General features: G+C 41.1%; 1 protein-coding gene across 1 annotated transcript; it reads right to left on the bottom strand.

The window, feature by feature from the left end:
* Positions 1 to 980: 980 nt before the first annotated feature.
* LOC124991330 (solute carrier family 40 member 1-like) lies at positions 981 to 20,365 on the bottom strand. Its single transcript, XM_047562125.1, has 8 exons — positions 20,266 to 20,365; positions 15,221 to 15,288; positions 12,135 to 12,294; positions 11,061 to 11,176; positions 10,510 to 10,636; positions 7,815 to 8,069; positions 5,184 to 5,894; positions 981 to 1,276 (listed from the first exon to the last, which is right to left on the bottom strand). Exons 1-8 carry the CDS (start codon positions 20,363 to 20,365, stop codon positions 981 to 983), a joined length of 1,833 nt encoding a protein of 610 aa, XP_047418081.1.
* Positions 20,366 to 20,776: the final 411 nt, after the last annotated feature.

The following is a 20,776-nucleotide window of genomic DNA, read 5'->3' on the forward strand; positions in this document are numbered from 1 at the left end:
GTCTTAAAAAATATCATTTCTGGGACTGGGCTTGTAGCTCAGTGGTAGAGCACTTGCCTAGCACATGTCAGTCCTCAGCATTACATAAAAATAAGTAAAACAAAAGTATTGTGTCCATCTACAACTTAAAAAAAAAAAAAACATTTCTTCAAGGACTACTTGCTAAGGTATTCCTGAGTATGCTATTGGCTGGTTCCAAAATATGACTTTCCCACACAGAAAATTTCTCTAGACCATGAATCCTAAGGGGACTTTATTGCTAGCACCATTGTTTTTTCACTTCCAGGTGAAATTTACATCTCACAGCACTTATAAAATAATAATTGATTATTAGTCTAAGCCAACATATAAAACTAGTTTTAGTGTTAAGTGTTTAAAGTGACCAGCAACTCCCCATTTGCTCATCACAAACAAGTGTGTCTTAGCTTGTCCACACTCGCCACACTCGCCACTGCATCGCTGCTCTGGCCTCAGAGTCCATAAGCCACACCAAGGTTGTTCTCATGATCTGTTTCTCCAACAAATAGTTTCAGTCCTCACTAGGAGTACTTAGCTCAACCAAAGAACAGTCAGTCACCCACTAGCAGAAGAACAAAAAAACTCACACTGAAGAATTGAACCAGACATCACTGACCATTCCCCACCTCTCTAATTTTAACATCGACCAGAACATTCTCATTCATTTTGGATCCTGAAGAACAATAAAACACTGAGTTATTATAGTGCAAAATTAAAACAAGCCTCTTCAAGTTGCCTGGGGGAAATTCTCTCTGATTTTGAGTTACCCCCCTTTCCTGCTCTGATGCTACCACCAGGGCCAAGACACACTTCAGCAGTTGGTGCTTGTTGGCAAGAGATGATGACACAGTTGCCCTGGGGTGTAGCAATGGCACAGGTGGACACAGTAGCCATGAGGGAAGTCAGTGGAAACACTCAGTGCAGATGGGGCCAGAGATGCTCTGGGAAGTACTGCCTACCTCTCAGCTTAAAGGTGTCCAAGTGCCCTTCTTCGTTGTCTTATTCACCTGGGCATTTTTAATCTTACACTTTCTTGCATAAAAAAAATACAACACGTGCCCCGTGGTTACAAACAGCATGGAGATGAAGACTAGCATGCCAAACTGCTGCGGCCGCGGGGCCAGCATGACGAGGATGAAGTGGATGAGGTCCATGAGATAGTTCAGGGAGCACTGCACACCATTGACAGCCCCTCGCTCTGCTTCTGGAATGTTCTCCTGGAGGAGCTGGGTCACAGTGAGGTCAAAGGACCAGAGGCCTGCAGAACAGCAGTGTAGGGGGAGAATAAACATGAATAGATGTCAGAGGACCTCTGTGAGATTCTGGCTTTGGCTGACGAGCATTGTTGCATTGGGAAAAACAACTTTCTCTTGCTCAGTTTCCTCATCTGTGAAATGGGAGTATTTAAGGTACTAAAGGCTCATTGGAGAATTCCATGGACTTGTACTACAAAACGTGAAGCACTGTGGCTGAACACCTATGCCTGGTAGTTACTGTCATAATACGTGGTGTTATAATTCTTTTTTTGAATCACCGTCACTACCATCATCATCAGATGCACTAGAACTTCATTTTGCATGTATTTATTTGTGCTCCCTCCTCACTGCAAAACATGTTTAGGACAGAGAGCAAAATCTTGAGCTTCAAATCTACTTCCAGTTCCAGACTTTCCTTCACTCCTGGTTTAGCAGAGAAATAATTGGGCTCCACTCTCCACCCTGCCCCCCCCACTCTCAAACACTTAGAGGACACATTTGAATTTGTTTCAGAAGCAGCCTCAGGATCTGCTCTGTAGCCATCAGTGAGAGCAGAAGCCAGTGGCACTGATGACAGTGCTGTCCTTCATTGGCAATACTTCCCCTAGGGGTTCTGGTGCCTGTCCCAGTAGGCCCTGCACCCAACTTCTGTCTGTTCAGTTAGTTTTCCTGTCAATCTCCCCCAGGATTCAGCCCTGGTTCTGCAGAGACCTTCTGATTGTCTCTGACCCAATCCCTGAACTTAGCTCTGAACTCAAGACTTATTTGGAAATAATGTGCTATGTCCTCCAGCGTCTGCCTTTGCAGAGCACTGGTTGGACGCTCTGTCCTCCTGGGTTGCCCTAGCCACCCTGTTGTGGCCACCACTCAAAGGTCCCGACAGGTCCCCAATCCTCCTGGGCTATCCTGAATGCCTCAACTTCTCTCCAGACTTTCCTGCCAAGAGCCCCACCCTGCGCTGGACTCTGACCCAGAGCTCACCTGCGGTATCTCTGCACCTGGCCCTTCGCCAGCAGCACTTACAAAGTTAGAAACTATCTGTAAAATGCTGCAGTGGTACTATGTGAAATGAGGGCTAATTATGCACTGAGAATTATTTCTAAATTGAGGGCATAAAGAGTTACAGTTGTTAGATTTTAAAAAGCAAAGTGACTTTTAAGCAATGTGCCAAATCTTATTGTAGGCCTTGTTCTGCAAGTTACTTTCCATCAGAGTTGAAACATGTATCTACTGAGCACATATCTAGGATGAAGTTTGGTGATAACACGTTGGATACTGTGTCAGGCCACAGGCCACTGCTCCCAGTAAGAGGACCAGTCCCCATAGGCCCAGGTCCAACTGCATTAACAAAAGCACATTATATCCTTTTGGGGCACTGGTGCTTTTAATGTCTGAAGTTTCAATACCATACCACTAACCCAAGGTGAGGTGTGATCCTAATAGAAATGAATGTAAAGGGTACTAGCTGGCATTGGGTGTGCAGGAGTCAGGAAGCATCCACATCACCCAATACCACAATTCCCTGTGTCTCACTGCCCACCCACACCTCAGCCTCACACAGCAACACTCGGGAAGGCACCAGGATTACAGCTACATACCAAGATGATGACAACCTAAGATGACAGTTAATGTTCATTTCCAGCAGGTAGCTCCCACGGTTGTGAAAGTTTTGTGCTAACCACATTGCCTACAGGAATTCTTCAGCACTTGCTCAAGACCTCCCTCATGGGAAGATACCATTAGTATTACTATCCCATCTTGAGATCAGGAAACAGTGACATTGGGAACTTAGTTGTTTTGCCAACATTGTCAGGCAACCTGGCTCCATGTCCTGAGTTGTATTCCTCATGAGTGCCAAGAGGGTTCTGCATCTGCAATCCTCATCCAGGATACAGCAAATAGAATTGCTGTTGGCATAAGGGAAAAGGCCAAGGTTCTCTCACACAGAATGTGTGTCCAGATGGCAGACTCCTGTGAAGCAGTTTCATGTTTTCCAAATGTGATCATTTCCTTTGTGTCAGAAAAGCCCAGTGATCCTGGTAGACAGGATCCTTTTGAAGTAAACAATCATAATATAATATGAATGACGCAAATCTTAAGTGGCCAATCTACTCTCAGTTGTTTGTGCAATGAAAGGGTAGATGTGCAATTCAGACACGCTCATAGAAGACAATCCACCCATCGGGTACCTTGCTTAAAATATTTTAGAGGTCAGGCAATCTCTAGATAAAAGAATGGGCTTCTAAATCAGTTATTTGGAATTAGGAACATAACGTCTTTCTCCTATAAATACATTATATCAGAAATGAGATTCTAAGTCTAGTTTATGGTCTCACAGTCTCATGAATTGGGCCTTCAGAATTCTCATTTCTGCTCTCCCACACTTTTATAACCAAGAAGTGCTGCTGAACATGGTAGTGTAAGCAGGTAATCCCAGCAATTCAGGAGGCTGAGGCAGGAGGATCACCAAGTTCTAGGCCAGCTTTAGCAACTTAGCAAGGCCCTAAGCAACTTAGTGAGACCCTATCTCAAAAGAAAAAATAAAAAGGTCTGGGGATGTTGCTCAGTGGTTAAGCATCCCTGGGTTAATCACCAGTACAAAAATAAAACAAAACAAAGAATCAAGAGGTTCTCAGTCTCCATGATATATCCTCCCAATCACATGATCCCATCCACTGTCCTCAGAGGTGAGCAGGTGATGCTCTGAGGCCCAACAGGGCAGAGACCTTACTTTGGCACAGTACCTGCAGTGGTGAGTGTGGCATGGGAAGGTGGTTGAATGAATGGGGGAAACAGGTTTGGTTTTTGACCCACACTGTCCATCACCTGCCACCACACTTTCCCCTGGGTCTGAGCTGTGCATCCAGGGAGGGGCCTTGAAGATGATAATTTGAATTTGGAGTAAAGTGAGCTTGTGCAAGAAGTGGTGCTTTCCAGGTGGAAAATCAATTACGGGGAATTCCAAGTTGAAGAACAAGGCCCAGATCCATCCCAGCTGGGAATCTGCAGGTCTGACTGATCACAAGAGCCAGTGTGCTATTAAGCAGTTTCTATTGCCATCACCAATGATGGCAATGACATGCTAGAATTGTTAGGCATCAAATGACAAATTTTTTAAAAAATTGTTTTAATAAACACTCTAGCCAAGGCAGATATGTTCTCACTGCTAGCTATGAATGGCATATGGTATGAATCACATATGGCAGCAACAGAGCTCAGAGATTAAGTACTTGTGGCAGACAAACCTGTAGGCACTCAAGCTTAGGCACCCCATCTTTGGGAAAGGATCACACTGCCCTCCCCAGACAGCTAAGGAAAGCTCTTGTCCCAAGAAGTTGCCATCTTTCCTCTTTCTTCATTACCTCTGCAGAGAAAGGATCCAGGTCCAAACACTAGATTCATGCGGACACCATCTATGGCATTTACATGCTCAACACCCAGGGAATAATTACAATATTTTCACTTCCCCAAATCTCCATCTCCAAGTTTTCACCTCTCAGTTTTGTCTCAGTATCACCGTCCTCCTTCCTGGAGTAGGCAGCCCTCTCTGGACATGGCTTAGCTTGCCCTTCTGAGATCTTCAGTTGTGCCCCAGCCCTCAAGATCAGTTTTGGTGTCCCTCCTGTTGCTCTCAATCTGTCTGTCCTTCCCTAACAGCTCCTCTCCTCTGTCTCATTGACTATCAGTGACTACCTACTGTTCCCTCATCCAGGCTGTAAGTACCATGAGACTAAAACATTGCCCGATTAAATCACTCTTGTTTTTCCGCACTCTGGCACAGTCCTGGTGACAAGAACTCATGAATGATGAAGACTTATAGCAGCATAGTGGTGGGACCATCAAACACTTCATTATCTAGCAACATCACAGTCTGCAGAAACCCACACCATGCATGACCCCACTACTCACCGATTCTTGCCAGGATCACGCCAGAGAAGAGCAAGACAATGGAGACATAAGACTCCGGCTGCTCAGGGTCCTGCTGCCCATCAAACAGAACTGTGCTGTTGGTCCAGTGGATGGAAGAACGGTCTGGGAGGATGGGTTGGTTCAGGTTTCTTTCAAAGGGGTAAACATGTACCTGTTTGCCTTTTAGCAACTCATGATTTGAAGAAGAGTTCTTGCTTAATGGAAATGAGAGAATGGCCATATCAAAGGGACTTCCAGGAGCAAAGACAGAAAACACGCAGAGTGTTAGACAACCTATGTGGAGCCAGCTGGATATGACTCCCGTGGTGACCAAGCCATAATGCCTCCGGAGCCAGGTGAAGAGAATCGTGCCCATCAGGCCAGATAAAGCCGAAAGGGCAGTGAGGATGCTGAGCAGGGACCCTCCAATCCCTTGGGTGTAGGCGTAGCCGGTAGTGATGCAGTCGAAGCCCAGCACAGTCATGTAGAGGAAGGCCAAGCCCAGGCCGGGCAGGAAGATGGTCTGCCGGCAGTAGGTCTCCCAGCCCTCCCGGCACGTGTGCAGCAGCCTCCGCGTGTTTCGAAGGCAAAGAAGAAACCTTTCGGTTGTGACCTGTTGTCCTTCAAGGTGAGACCTGCTGTCCTTTGGTTCTTTTGAAGTTCTGGGTTTGTTAATAAATTCATCAGTGGTTTCCCAAGAGTCCATTTCACCTAAAATAAAATCCAGATAAGCTTAAAGTCAATACCCAAGTCCCCTCAGCCCATCCCAACCTCATCTTCTTTTCACTGGACAGTCCCTATGCACTCTGATAGTCTCCTGTCCCCAACCATCTGTGTATCTGCATGAAGACCTCTCTCCAGCACTGGAACAGGAGTGGCAGGCTGTGCGGGTCCTGGGGCCAGCTCTCAACCTGTGAGTGACACCCCAACTCCCTTGCCTTGCTGGGATAACTTGGAGGAACATATCACACACCTCTCAGGTCCCCAGGTGGACTGAACCCAAGTCCCTCAATATCCACCCCCCCCCCACCGACAGTAATCTCCTGGAGCCCTCTTTCTCCTTCCTGTCTACTTTCCCATCCCCTCAGCACACTTCCTGAGAGATGACTTTCCACCCCAAATCTTTGTCTCAAGAGGCACTCGAGAGAAGCCCATAAGACACACTATCAAGTTAGGAAGGCAAGCATTGACAGGGAAGGCGGGTACAGGGGAGGGTGGGAAAGCAAATTTCACTTGCTTGAAACTTGGTAATGAGCTCCAGAAAAAGTGATAGACACTTCCTTGGGTTACTTTTCTGAAGAAACAGTTACTTATGGGGGAAGAAAGATTGAAATACCTTTCAGTCCTCCAGGATATATCAGACAATGATTATAAGCAAATTAAAAGATATTCAACCATTGTATACCTGAATACAAAGCTATTCAGACTGACCAGTCCTGCAAAGGGTTGGAGGAGTCCAGTAGGGCTCTGAGGGAAGGAGAGAGGGATGGGTGGCCCAAGTCCATTCTAGACCAAAACCTGAGGGAAATTGAGGCTTTCCTCACAGAAAAGAATTTAATGCCTGCGCAGTTAAAAAAAAAAAAATGACCAAATAATAAGAACAGTGAAAAAATAGCTAACTTTGACTTAAGTTCTCCTATATGCCAGGGAGTATAATGATGTTTTGCATATACTTGCACAACATCCTATCAAATCAGTTTTATTGTCGTCCTTACTTTACAGATAGCAAGACTAACAATATGAAGAAATGAACCTTGCAAAGTCACACAGGTAACACAGACAGGTAAAAAGGATATAGTTCTATTTATTTACCTATCTATCTATCTATTTACATATCTATCCATTCACCATTTAAATATGTACATCTGTTTATTTCTTCAAATTCATACATTTTACTCATGTAATGGGATCTGATGAATCTTAGGTACAAAACAACTTGAGAGAAAAGAGAATTGGTGGTAAGTCCAGAAAGAGGAACTGAGGTCAGAAGCAATTCCTGCACTGCTTTGTACCAGGCAGGTAGACGAAACTGCCAACAGGCAGGAATGGCTCTCACTTTGGAAAGATGAGGCCATATCTATTGGCAGGTCCTCCTTCCTTTCATTTTCACCATACTGTTGGGGAATTTCTAATAAAAAAAAATTAAAAACTGTTGGGAGCAGGACTGGCCAGTTCATCATACTATCCTAACCAAAGATTAACTCATACTTCTTGATATACTTACCTCTCATATTTAGCATCTTTAGGGAAAATGTGCATGAGTGAGATGGGAAGTAGTAATTTGTCCCCCAGGACCTTGGGGTAGGTTGTACAGTTTGTGTGCTGCATGGTCCCATGGGAGTGCTACTTACATTGGAGTCTCTCTGAATGGAACCCTGGAGTTATGCAGTACACATCATGTTAAACTGTATAAAGCAGCCCTGCCTATCCCAACCAATAAGATCAGCCAAGTGAACTGTACAACCAATGGCACAGCTGGAGACTCCTCATTTATCCCTGTTTCTAGACCTATTTGCTAAGTAAATGTCAAAATTATGATCAGACACAAGTTCTGGAAAGAAGAAATGAAACACTAACATAAAAGAGAGGGGGGAAAAGAAAGAACAAGAGCTCTCTCTGAGTTTGCATTACCTTGAATGTTCACAGCTTCCTGTTGCCTTTCTAGGAAGTGCCCCCATGTTTGTTGATGGGGTTTTACAGCCAATTGGGGAACTAGTTGATAAACCCTAGACAGAAATAGAAACTCTACAAGAAGTGAAACCAAGTTCCATCCAAGAATGAAACCACAACCGATCACATGAGATGCCCATGTCATCACCTGGCCCACAGACAGGGGGGCAAATATATTGATGATCTGGTCCAGCCGCCGGACTGCTGCATTCATCCCTGTAAGTGAGAGGAAGGAAATATGTCAGGTGAGTGGATGACTCCTTCTTTCCGGTCCATTGACCCCACACACTTGCTGGAGTTGCCAGCCCTGACCTGGGTGGACAATATTAACAGCAGGAAAAGATCCCTTTGGCTGAACTATAATTAGTAATAGGATTCTTAACCTGAAAAATATGTTAAGATCAGTTCTACTGGAACTTGAGCAAGTAACAGATTAATAGAATCAGGACTAGAGAACCTAGGTTACTCGGAGCTAGTTATTCTCATTCCCACCTCAGCACACTTTCCCATCATACCCCACTATCTTAACAACAGTAATATTCATGGCCACTGTCACAGCTAATAAGGTGACAGGGAGTAGAGGTCATCAAAGGAGGACAGAGGGAAGAATGAGTTGAATATACTCTGTGCCATGAAAATAGTTCCACACCTTCCACCTGTATTCATCTCATTGCATCATCACCCCAACTCTAAGAGCTAACAGTATTTCTCTTCTGCAAATTAGGAAACCAAGACACACAGAGGTGAATATATTTGCTCAAGGACACAGAGGAAGAAAATGAAGGAGCTGAGACTCAAACCCAGGGGAGTCCGAAGCAAAGCTTATTCTCGTCACTATACTGTCATCACTGAAGAATATATTGACAAGTTCGTTTTCATAATTGCAATGAACTTGAACCAGAATCTGTGCTTTTCTTAGATTTCCTTACAATTAGTTAACAGAGAACAGGAAGATGTTCTCTACCCGGAGACAGAGGACACTTCAACACCATGTCACCCAGTTCGACTCGCCTGGCTGTTTTATTTTGGGTGTTGTTATTTAAGCCACAGTACATCCAAAGAAGTGCAGTTTAAAAGAAAACATGATTATAAGGAGCCTCTACTCTTTGTGAGGCCTGTGTTTGAATCGGCTCCTCCCTGATAGCTCCCTTTATCTTGGCCATCAGTACTCATGCACATTTTCTAGCAGGGAGTTTCAAATGCACAAATACAGGGTAGGCTGAGGTCTTCAGCTTGAAGTCAGCAATTAGAATATATTGCAACGTGAAGGAGCCAAGTTTTGGAAATGGGGGAAAAACAAAGAAGGCATCCGATGATCCTATTGAATCCCTTCACTGGAAAAGCGTTTCCTACCAATACCATCGGTGATAACCAACGATCACACTGGTGGATACTGTTTGTCTTGTTGTCTGTTTATCACAAGATGGAATTAAGAAATCTTTTCATTCACTTATTTTCCAGGTCTAAAATTGTCAAAGAACTTGGCAATGAATTTGCAAATGGAAGACTTCTCTCCTGAAGGCAGTCTATTTCTTTCTTTCTTTTTTTTTATAATTTATTTATTTTTTTATTTTTACAACTGCATTTTAATTCATTGTACACAAATGGGGTACAATTTTTCATTTCTGTGGTTGTACACAATGTAGAGCCATACCATTCATGTAGCCATACATGTACAGAGGGTAATGATGTCTGTCTCATTCCACCATCTTTCCTACCCCCACCCCCTTCTCCCTCTTATTTTCCTTCATGTAATCTAAAATTCCTCCATTCTTCTCTTACCCGCCAGCCCAATATATATCATCCTCCACTTATCAGGGAAAACATTTGGCCTTTCGTTTTTTGGGTTTGGCTTATTTTACTTAGCATGGTATTCTCCAATTCCATCCATTTTTCTGCAAATGCCATAATATTTTTCTTCTTTATGGCTGAATAATATTCCATTGTGTATATATACCACGGTTTCTTTATCCATTCATCTGTTGAAGGGCATCTAGGTTGGTTTCACAATCTAGCTATTGTGATTGAGCTGCTATGAATATTGATGTGGCTGCATTACTGTAGTATGCTAATTTTAAGTCCTTTGGGTATAAACCAAGGAGTGGGATAACTGGGTCAAAGGGTGGGTCCATTCCAAGTTTTCTGAGGAATCTCCATACCACTTTCCAGAGTGACTGCACCAATTTGCAACTCCACCAGCAATGTAAAAGTGTGCCTTTCCCCCCACATCCACGCCAACATCTATTATTGCTTGTGCTCTTGATAATAGCCATTCTAATTGGAGTAAGATGTTCTATTTCTTTCAATAATAACAATATCAACCATTTCTTAGGAGTTTCCTATGTGCAGATATAGGACAAAGTGTTTTTCAAATCCTGTGTCTCCCAGAATCCTCCCTGGGTGTGTGAACTGTGTGTGTGTGTGTGTGTGTGTGTGTGTGTGTGTGCATCTCCCACATCCTACAGATGAGGAAAGTCAGGGGAGGCAGCTGGCAAGAGGCATAACTGGTTTTAGCTGAATTGGAACCCATATCTGTGGGTTGTAATACCATTCTCTTACAGGCTACCACGCTGCCTCTCTCAGAACCCTGAATGGCTTGCCAGCTCTGTTTCTCAGAAGATCAGAAGATGGCAAGGCCTGGGGTGGGACTGCTCACCAGCCAGCTGGCCTCTGTTGCCACCTGTGAGGCTCACAATCCAGTCCCTCTGAATGGTGATGGTCAGTGCTGTGCCAGCCAGGTTCGCCACGGCTGCCAGGGTGATCAGCACTGTGTAGCAGGCCACCTGTCGGGGGAAGGGGACTTCAGAACTCAAGAATACTTTACCAGCCCATAGTCTGACACAAAAGTTACTTATCTGACAGCTTAAGGATCATCTAAATGAGCCCAAACACCCCTGGGAGAAGGAGGCTCAAGGCGAGTTTGGAGTCAAATGCTGTGCTAATGCTAAGCATTTTCTTCCTCTCTCCCCATTAGCAGATCTGATGCTAATTTGTACCTTGCAGACAGACTCTGTTGTTCTATTGCTTCCTGTCTGTGGGATTTGGGCTCGGATTCACAAATTAGGGGCGAGAAGAACACTTGTGGAAAAATGTCCAGATCCCAAGCCAGCGAGCAGGGACATGCAGAGACAACTCTCTGATGGACATCCCTGTCTGTGCCAGTGACATTCACTCTCATGGCTTAGGAGGGAGCGGGGAGACACTCACAGTGAACCAGCCATGCCAGATTTGTTCCATCTCCCTTCGGTAGGAGAACAAGAGCATGAGGAGCACACAGCAGACGGTGACAGAGGTGTTCTGAATGAAGAGCGAGGCATGAGCAACTGGGAAGGGAAATGCCCCAAGGGGGGCCAAGATTTACTCTTGGCTTCAGGAGGCAGGTCACAGTTATGTTACCACATAATGCAGAGCAACTGTATCTGACCAAATCCCTGGGCCAACCAGGCTTGTCATTGCCATTAGCAATTGCGGGCTTGGGTAGCCTGCAAAGAGCAGGCTCTGAGCTCAGGACAAGCAAAGCCTTAGCCGCCAAAAGAGAAAAAAAGTCAGACTTTGCAAGTGAATGAAACATACTTTGAGAAAAAGGTGATATGAAAAACCATATTCCAGATGAATTAAGGAACTTGAATTTTTCTACTACTACATTTGACTCTCTTGGATTTCATTTATGGTTGAAGCTATCAAATGGGTCTAAGGAGAAACACTACAGATTTAAAATAAACCAGGTTTCAATACATTAGTATGGTTTCTGCAAACTCATTTCCAAGTCTCCAAGGAATAATGAAAATAATCATGTTGACTCGTTTCCAAAAGAACAGGACAACTCAGGAGACCCTACATTTTTTTACTGGGCAAAGGTATTATAGCCAAAAGTTAAAAGAAGATCTATGTTTGAAGAAATAAATCTCCATGTTAATTCATAGCTTAGATGGATTATCTGGTATAAGAGATATCTTTTACACATAGAAATTGCCTTTACTAAAAATAGCACAAGCATTATTATGCATAGTTAATACAAGAATATTACAAAGAAAGCATGTTTTTTCAGTAATTTATTATTAAAGATGTGTACTTGCTAAGAATCTAAAAATCACATTAAAGTATTTTAAATGTAGCACCAAAGAATATGAGTTATATAATCCCCTTTTTTTAGAGTTTTCAGGTTATGTTCCACTATTATTCAGCTCAGATCTGTAATTTTGTTTTGCTAAATTAACCCAAAAAATCTAATAAAGCCATGATGTACCACATAATCATATGTGAAATAAATAAGAGCATTACCTTTATTTCTTGGTTTCCTGTCGATCCAGTCACCAATTAAGACCCCAAATATTAGTACAGATCCAGCCACCACTAAGCCAAACACTGCTGTTAGAAGAAGATTATGTCCATATAATTCTATCAGGAACACAGACATGGCAAAGTGCCACATTCGGTCTCCCTGCAAGGCAGTAGGGCAAAGCATACTGTAACCACAGACTAAAAGACAGAATAAAATTAAAATCCAGAAAGGTGCATTTCTCCCAAAGGACATGATATGTGCAAACTTTGAAAACAGAATATTCAAATTGCACTTTTGTGCAGAACTATAGCTATTCAATATACTTATAACGTTAAAAAGCCAGATAGAATATTTTCAAAAATTTCAAAAGCATCAAAGAGCCAATAAGTTAGAGAAAATATCAAACACACACTTGGGAGAAGATAAGAACCCTAAGAGGTGAACCCAGGATACCCTGAGCACATCTGCTGATCAGGAGCAACAACTGTGATGTAGAACTGCGGCTTTGCTGGCCTCAGAAACCAGATGAAAGAAGTCCATTCTAGCAAAGATGGGGACTAGATGAGTCCCCACTTTAAGCCAACAGTCCACATAAACAGCTACATCCTTAGGGTAAGGAGGGCAAACTGGAAGTGAATCACACCTGCCTGGGCTTGTTGTCCAGTTGTATCTCATCTGCATGGTCCAGAAAAATCTCATGCCTTGAACTTGGGTTCAATCCCTGTGCTAACCAGCATTATCATTTTCATCAGCAGTTGCTGGCTTAAGTCAGAGACAAATGACCAATGACCCCTATGTGCCCCAGGGAAGGCAGTTAAAGCCCCCCAAAGGCAGATTATTATCTTAGCCTTCAATCATTAGTTAAAGGCAACCAGCATATGGAAATAGAGCAAAATCTACAATAAATAGCAGTCCGCAAAGCAGACCTAAAGCTTCATGTATTTAAATTATTAGACATAGGCTGTAAATTAATAATGCTCTCTATATCTAAAGAAATCCAAGTTTGACAATGTGGGCATGGAATTGGAAAATACAAAGAGTGACAAAAAAATGACAAGTTTGGAAAAATGCTAAATAAAAATTCTTGCACTACAAAATACAACAATAGAAACCAAAATTAAAAATTCAGGGCTGGGGTTGTGGCTCAGTTGTAGAGCGCTTGCCTAGCATGTATGTGGGGCACTGGGTTTGATTCTCAGCACCGTATATAAATAGAGAAAATAAAGGTCCATCGACAACTAAAATTTTTTTAAAAATTTAATTTCTCAGTTCCATAGTAGATTAGATGTAAAAGAAAAATCAGTTAATTTTAGGTATGTCTGAAGAAACAACTTACAGTAAAACAGAGAAAGACAAAATAAGGGGAAGGATGATAAGAAGATGAAAAAGGAGAAAAAGAAACCTAACAGGTCAAACCAATAGAAAACACAAAATAACATGGTAGATTTAACTTAAACATATCCTGAAGTACAAATGAACTGTTTCAGTTAAAGCATGAAGATTGAAAAATTGGATTTTAAAACATAATTATATGCTGTTTAAAGAAAAATACTGAAACAAATGAATAAGAAAGAGCAGACATAAAAAGATGAATAATGATACATCATGCAAATTCCAATCAAAAGGAATCCACGTCACTAAGTTAATATCAAGGAAAATATTTTATAGCAAAAAACATTACTTGAAATAAAGAGGATCACTTTATAATAATAAAAGTTCAATTTTCCAGAAAGATAGAAAAATTCTGATTTTATGGGCACCAATAACAAGGACTCAAATATATGACACAAAAAAGTGTAGAATTAAAATGAGATGTAGATAATCCTATGGGAGATTTTAAGTCACCACCTTCCTCTTCAAAATTGATGAAAAAGCAAAAATATACGTATATAAATATATTAAATACATGTTCGTTTGCATATGTTTGTGTATGCTTATTCAACCTAAGGGTCACATCAAAACACTGTACCCACCAACTTCAGAATGTGTATTGTTTTAAGCACATGAAATATTTGTAGAAATGAGCCATATAATGGATCATGGAGAAAATCTTAATTTAAGTGTATTGAGAGAGGATATTCTCTGAACTCAGACAAGTAAGCCCAAAAATCAATAAAAACAAAAATCAGAAACTCCTTATTTATTTGTAAGTTAAGGAATATATTTTTAAATAATCCATAGATCATAAGCCAGCAATCACAAAGGACATTATAAAATATATTTAAAGAAGTGTATCAAAACGTGCCACATGAAGATTATGCATTGCTAGAGAAATTTGTAATCTTAAATTCATATATTAGAAATGAAAGGGTGAATTTAATAAGCTAAGTATCTTTATTAAGAAGTTTAAAAAGGAACAGCAAATGAAACCCAAAGAATGTAGGGAAAAGGCAATAATAATAGATCAGAAATTAATGAACTGGAAAAATGAAGACACACCAAAAAGTCTTGTAAAGTTCGGAGCTGGCTCTTTGGAAGGACTAATAAAGTAAGTTGTGGTTTATTGTGTAATGAATACTATACAGAAATGGAAAGTACCAAGCCAGGTCTTATAAAAACAAGGTATTAAAAAAGCATAATCTTGAGCAAAAAAGTAAGACAGGATAGACTATATATGGCAGGATTTACTTTTATGTAAAGTTCAAAGAGTAAGCTAAATATATCATTTGGAGATGTCTACATCAGCGGTAAAACTAAAGAAAAACCAGGAAGTGAATGCCATAAAGTGAGGCTCATGGCTACTTCCTGTTGGTGAGGAAGTGGGTGTGAGGCTCATGGCTACTTCCTGTTGGTGAGGAAGTGGGTGTGACTGGGAAAGACCCATGAGGGATGTCCTGGGTGCTGGCTTTCCTAGATCTTCACTGGGATGGTTTAAATGATATTCATTTTATAATTACTTATTATAACCATCTTTTATAAACATTATTCATTTTCCTCTATTTGTCCTATATTTGGTAATTCAAAACATCTTTAAACAAAAATAGGCTCATGTTTTGCATTCATTATTTTGAGACAGTCTGATGTCCTAAACCTTTCAGTTTTCTTAACCATTCAAAAATATTAATTTCATTTTGATTCATCTTACCCATATTGATAAGGCACAGCTTACATAAATCAAAAATCTTGGGCCCATGAGGTAGATCAAAACTGCTCCTAAAACATACATACACAAATCATAAATGTTAGTAAATAGTAAAATACATCTAGAGATTTATTTAAAGCAAATTTTGATAGTAAAATGCCGTTTAGCATGAATTTGCTTTCAGAAAGTAGTCAGTGATAAATAGAAATGTTGGCAACAGAAAAGCATGTGGTTTGCTCAACAAGCTAGGGAATTCTCAGAGTTGGGTTTGTTTTTCTTTAACTATGAAGCTCTCGTCACTCGTCACCAAGTGACCACTGGGGAAATATTCAACTAGGTCCCTTTTCTCAAGTCTAGAGATAGAGAAGGAAGCAAGCTATTACATGCATTAAAGTGGAAAAACACATGAGTGTCAGCTGTCCCAACCTGGGAATGCAGGATTAGGACTTTCAGTGGAAGTAACCCCTGGGTAAAGTTAGAGGGCCAAAAGGGAGATGAGCTAGTGATGAGAGTTGGGGAGGACATAGCTCTCTAGATCAGGAGACCTATGGTATGAAGATTGAAGAAAAGAAACAGCAAATCATCAAATAAGAAAATCTGGAGGGTGGGGTGTAAGGTAAACCAAATAGAGGGTGATAAGAAGAAATAGAGGGGAAGAAGGAAGTTCACAGAAAGATGCCTCCTTACCCAAAAAAAGAAAATAAATAAATAAAACCAGAAAAGAGGGAGATCCCTAAAGCCACGGTCTCCCCAAGGATTTCAAGCTATGGTGGGGGGGGGGGGGGCTCCTCCTCATTCTTCCTGTTTCTCAGACCAGAAAACTTGTATTCTTCTCTCTTTTACACTCAATACCCCAGTCATGGACTGGAGATATAGCTCAGTTGGTAGAGTGTTTGCCTCGCAAGCACAAGGCCCTGGGTTCAATTCCCAGCACCACAAAAAAAAAAAAAAAAAAAAAATACCCCAGTCATGGTGTTGCCTGAATCTTAAACTATATATACAATTCCTAAATCTGATTACTTTCCCCACCTCCATTTCACCATCTCTTACCTGGATTACTACAAAAGTCCCTTAACCAATCTCCAACTTCTACCTTGTCCCACTTTCAATCTATCTTGAGCATAGCAGCAAGAATGGTCCTACAGAAAATCTAAATCAGGTTATAAGCTCCTCTGCTTAAAACCTCTAACAGTGGCCATCTTACTCAGCAAAATCCAAAGTCCTTAAAATGCCTCCGATAGGATCTTTCCCCCTCCATTTATTTCTCTTACCTCATCTTTTACTACTCATGTTCCAGCCACATGAGCCTCATTCTCATCTCTGAATCTTTGCACTGACTGTCCCCTCTGTGTGCACTACTCCTCCCCCAGGCATGCACATGACCGCCCCATCAACCATCAAAAGTTATCTCTTCATTGGCATCTTCTCTTTCTACCCAATGTAAACAGAGCATAGAGGAGCTGGGCACAGTGGTGCATGCCTATAGTCCCAGCTACTGGGAGACTGGGGCAGGACGATGGCTTGAGTCCAGGAGCTTGAGACCAGCTGGGCAATGTAGCAAGATCCCTATCTTGACATTAAAAAAAAAAAAAAATAGAAATAAGATTTGCATACTCTCTAGACCAACTAGTACTAACCAATGGAATGTACTGGGAACATAACCTTGCTGTCAATAGGATGGCCACTATCTGGCTATTGAGGACAGGAAATGTGACTAGTAGGACTTAGGAACTGAATTTTGAATTTTAACTAATTTAAATAGCCATACCAGACTCGTGACTATGAGTTATAAGGGCAGCAACTGTACACTCACTCCTTTTGCTGATTTTCCCCTTATTATTTGTCACTGACATACTATATAATTTAGTTATAATTTGTTTCTTATTCATAATTTGCTCTTCCTGCTAAAAGGTAAGCTCCATGAGGGAGAAAATTTTTGTCTTATTCACTACCATCTTCCCAGCACTGAGGACAGTTCCCCAGCACATGATGGACACTTGGAAAATACTTGTTAAATGAAGAAATAGAGGGACAGTAGAAGAACCTAAGGTTCTCCTCAGGCCGTGGTCCAGATCTGCTCTCTACTATTTTGCCAACCTGATGTCCATGCATTCTCTGTGTCCTTTTCACTGACCTGTTCATCCATTCATATACCTTGTTCTAGTTCCCCAATGGCATACTCGCCACCTTCACCTCGACCTCTAATCTCTAGTCTCTTCACATTGGCTCATCAGAGATTCTCACAACCACCCTTGGCACTGCTGAGTTTCTGTTCAGTTAGACTTTCCTGAGACAATAAATGGCCAAGAAGCACATCACAGCCCTCGAGTGCTGTCAGCTTATGCTTCTCTGTACTAAGCCTCCAGAAAACAGCACAGCACTTCAAAGCTGCTCTCAGCTGTCATCATAATATAATAAGCTAGACCTCAACCATCGACCCCACATGCCAAATCATCAGACAAGTGCTCTGAATGGGGATGAGGGACTTATGAACAAAGACCTTTTGAGTATAGTCCATCATCTCCTGCTATGTCTTCCCAGGATACACAACTATGACCCTCAGTGATGTTTAGGTGGCTATTACTGATCAGAGGATTTATTCCAGTCCATGTACCTTGAGTATGTCTCACCTTTTGTAAAAGAAAGCCTACTCTTGAACCAATGGATGGGGAAAGGAACAGAAAGACTATAGAAGAAAGCCTTGTTATACCTATTATTTGTTATGATCAAGACATGGGTTTCCACTTTAAAAACCTGGATGTCAAGAGTATTCTATTGCAGTGGTCTCACACAGGCTGCAAAGGAAGTAGAAATCAGAATGTTACAGAAGGCTTCCGGTTTCCTCTTTCTTAATTAAGTCTGATGATTCAGGTTTAATTTAAGGTTTTTTTGTGACAGCTAAGCATTTTTATCTTGCATAAATGAGGGGACGTGTAATTCACATATTAGAACTTGCACATATTAGCCTCAACATAGTGGCTAATCATATGACAGGCAGGAGTATCTATTCCATTCTACTCCACAGAACACTCTTTACAAGTAAACTGTATATTGAAATGTATTACTAAAATTGAAAGTGAAGCAAAAGATAGTTTTCATGGATGGCACAAAGTTCACCTTTCATTAAGCTAAAGAGATCACACAAAGATAAGAAATCTAAAGTGTCCTTTTGGGCACCATTTATCTTCAAACTTCAACATGATACAGTGCAGAATGAGTTTTAGTTTAAGTTTCATTTAACATCACCTCTGTATTTAATGAAACAGGACAATCTCCTTTCTAGAGAAAAGAGCATCTGTTTAGCAAATGACCAGTCACTACCATTTCCCCCTTTTTCTCCTTGACAGCTTGCTGATTTTGTGCAGGTGACAATGTACCCATAGCCCAGGGGATGAATCACAGTGGATATCAATCATTCAAGGTGATTCTACTTTCAGCCTCCCAGGTAGCTAGAATTGGCCACAGGAATTGTTCTACTCATGAGGCTGGGCAGGAGTCTCCTAGAGGCTTCTGGGAATGATGTGCTTTCTTGTAAGAAAGCCTGCTTTGCTCTTCCCACCCACTTGGCCGTGATGCCTAGAGCACAGCAGTTGTCTTACAATCATGAATTGATAGCATCGAAAGTCAACCCAACCAGGCTGCCAAGACAGATGGGCAGAACAAACTGGGTTCTGATGGCATCTCTGAATGGCTGGTCCAACCCTGAAATGGACAGCTACTGAAATTCTTGTTTACTAAAGAGTGAATGTTCTTAAAGTTTATACCCTTAACAGCTGAGTTTTATTAGTATCCAGAAGCATTTCCAATGACCTTTAATTACAGGTTCAGTGACTACCTATATACCCAGAATCTCAAATTTAACATTTTTTTATATTTACCATATTGCTTTATCTATGTGTATATTTATAATTTCAGTGTATTTGGAAAATAAGTTGTAGACATCATGAAACCACTCTATCAGCATACATCTCCTAAAAATAAGGAAATTTTCCTTCATAACTATCTCTCCCCCAAATATTAATAATTCTCTGATACCATCTGAGAACTGGTCCATATTTAGCTTTCTCTATTATTTCCCAAATGTGTTTTTGTGGTTGGAGAAATTTGCCATTTAAATGGGACAAGTGGGAGTTGGGAAATTTTCACTTTTTCTTCTTCTTTTAATCAAAAAGGAAGATTTGCTTGTGACAACCAAGCTTCACTTTCCAGCTCAGGATAGCTTCTGAGCACTGTTGAACCCCTGGAAAGACTAGAATAAAGCTTTGGAGTTAACTGTAACTGGGAGCCTCATCCACAAATCTTCCAAGAATGTTTTAAAAAATTTCATTTGGAAAATTATTTGGGATGGAGCTCCTGGCATATTAATGCTCTTCTCAATTAGATCATGAGGCAAAGGACTGTGAACATCTAATGTGGAGCCAGGGACCCGCTCGGTGAGGCAGGACTCTTGACTTGCCATCTAGCTTGATCCCTTCCCCCACAAATAGCCCTATGCATCCACTCCATGATTTTTTTTTTTTTTTTATTTCTTAGTAAATGTGTTTTTTTTTTTTTTTTTTTTACGTTTACATAGGGTAATGATGTTTATTATATTTTTCCCCTCCCCCCCACCCCTCCACTCCATGATTTTTAAGGGACAGTGAGAAAATGAACAGGAGATGATAGTTGTGGTAATTATAATACTAACTGTGTATATGTAATAGTCAACACTTTTTATAGGTATAATAAAGAAAAATTAGGATGTAACCAAACTCTGGAAGAGAGAAATGAGAAAACGAAGCTAATTGCCTTGTGACGTTTAAATTGGTAAAATCAGTTGAGATTTTTCTAGACCATTGCTATATTAAAAGGACCAGTGTTTTTATCTTTGCTTATTTTTTTCTTAACCTCCCATTTTACTTAATTAAAGCCACTGTGCTTGGAGGAACTGTGCAATTTCAGAGCACTATGAATGCAGCAGTATTGCCGCCCCACTCCCCGCCACCCCAGATGCGATGCGCCCTATCTTCTTAAGGAGAGCCTATGGTCAGGTCTAATCCAAGACTTACCTAAAGAACTCGTCTCTCCCGTCCTGTGCCTGGTGCTTGCTGTTTTAGTCTCCTTCTCCTCATTTCCAGGATTTTCAATGTCATTCAATTCTCCCACCATAATAACTACATGCTGGGAAAGAAAGGTTTCAAATAATGAAAAATACATTCAATCGACTACCATATCTGTGGTTTAAAACAGGAAGAAGTCAATGTGCTTAATTGACTTACTTCCAATTGGATTCCTCTAAGCCTACTTATATTGCACTTATTTCAACTACATAAAATTAATTGTGTAATTCATTCTAAGGGCTTTATTTCACACAAATAAAGTCATAGCAATTGCCATCGACAAATAGAGGCCTATTATTAATGCTCAAAACCAATTAATTATTTTGGGGGAAACATTCAGCCAGCTATCAGAGATTCACCAGATTAATCAGACACACAAAAAAGGGCAAAGATATGTTTTGACTAAATTATCTGTTACCATTCAACCCAGGAACAATGGTGTTAGTAATTCATCCTTTTT

This window comes from Sciurus carolinensis, chromosome 8 (genome assembly GCF_902686445.1).
Source record: "Sciurus carolinensis chromosome 8, mSciCar1.2, whole genome shotgun sequence".
Classification (NCBI taxonomy): domain Eukaryota; kingdom Metazoa; phylum Chordata; class Mammalia; order Rodentia; family Sciuridae; genus Sciurus; species Sciurus carolinensis.

Excerpts from the sequence above, each read along its gene's own strand:
- LOC124991330 (XM_047562125.1), bottom strand. The coding sequence starts at position 20,365 with ATGGTGGGAGAATTGAATGACATTGAAAATCCTGGAAATGAGGAGAAG. Across the intron at positions 15,289-20,265 it reads GGGAGAGACGAGTTCTTTAG|GAGCAGTTTTGATCTACCTC; the intron begins GTAAGTCTTGGA and ends TGTATGTTTTAG. Across the intron at positions 12,295-15,220 it reads GCTGTGCCTTATCAATATGG|GGAGACCGAATGTGGCACTT; the intron begins GTAAGATGAATC and ends ACTGCCTTGCAG.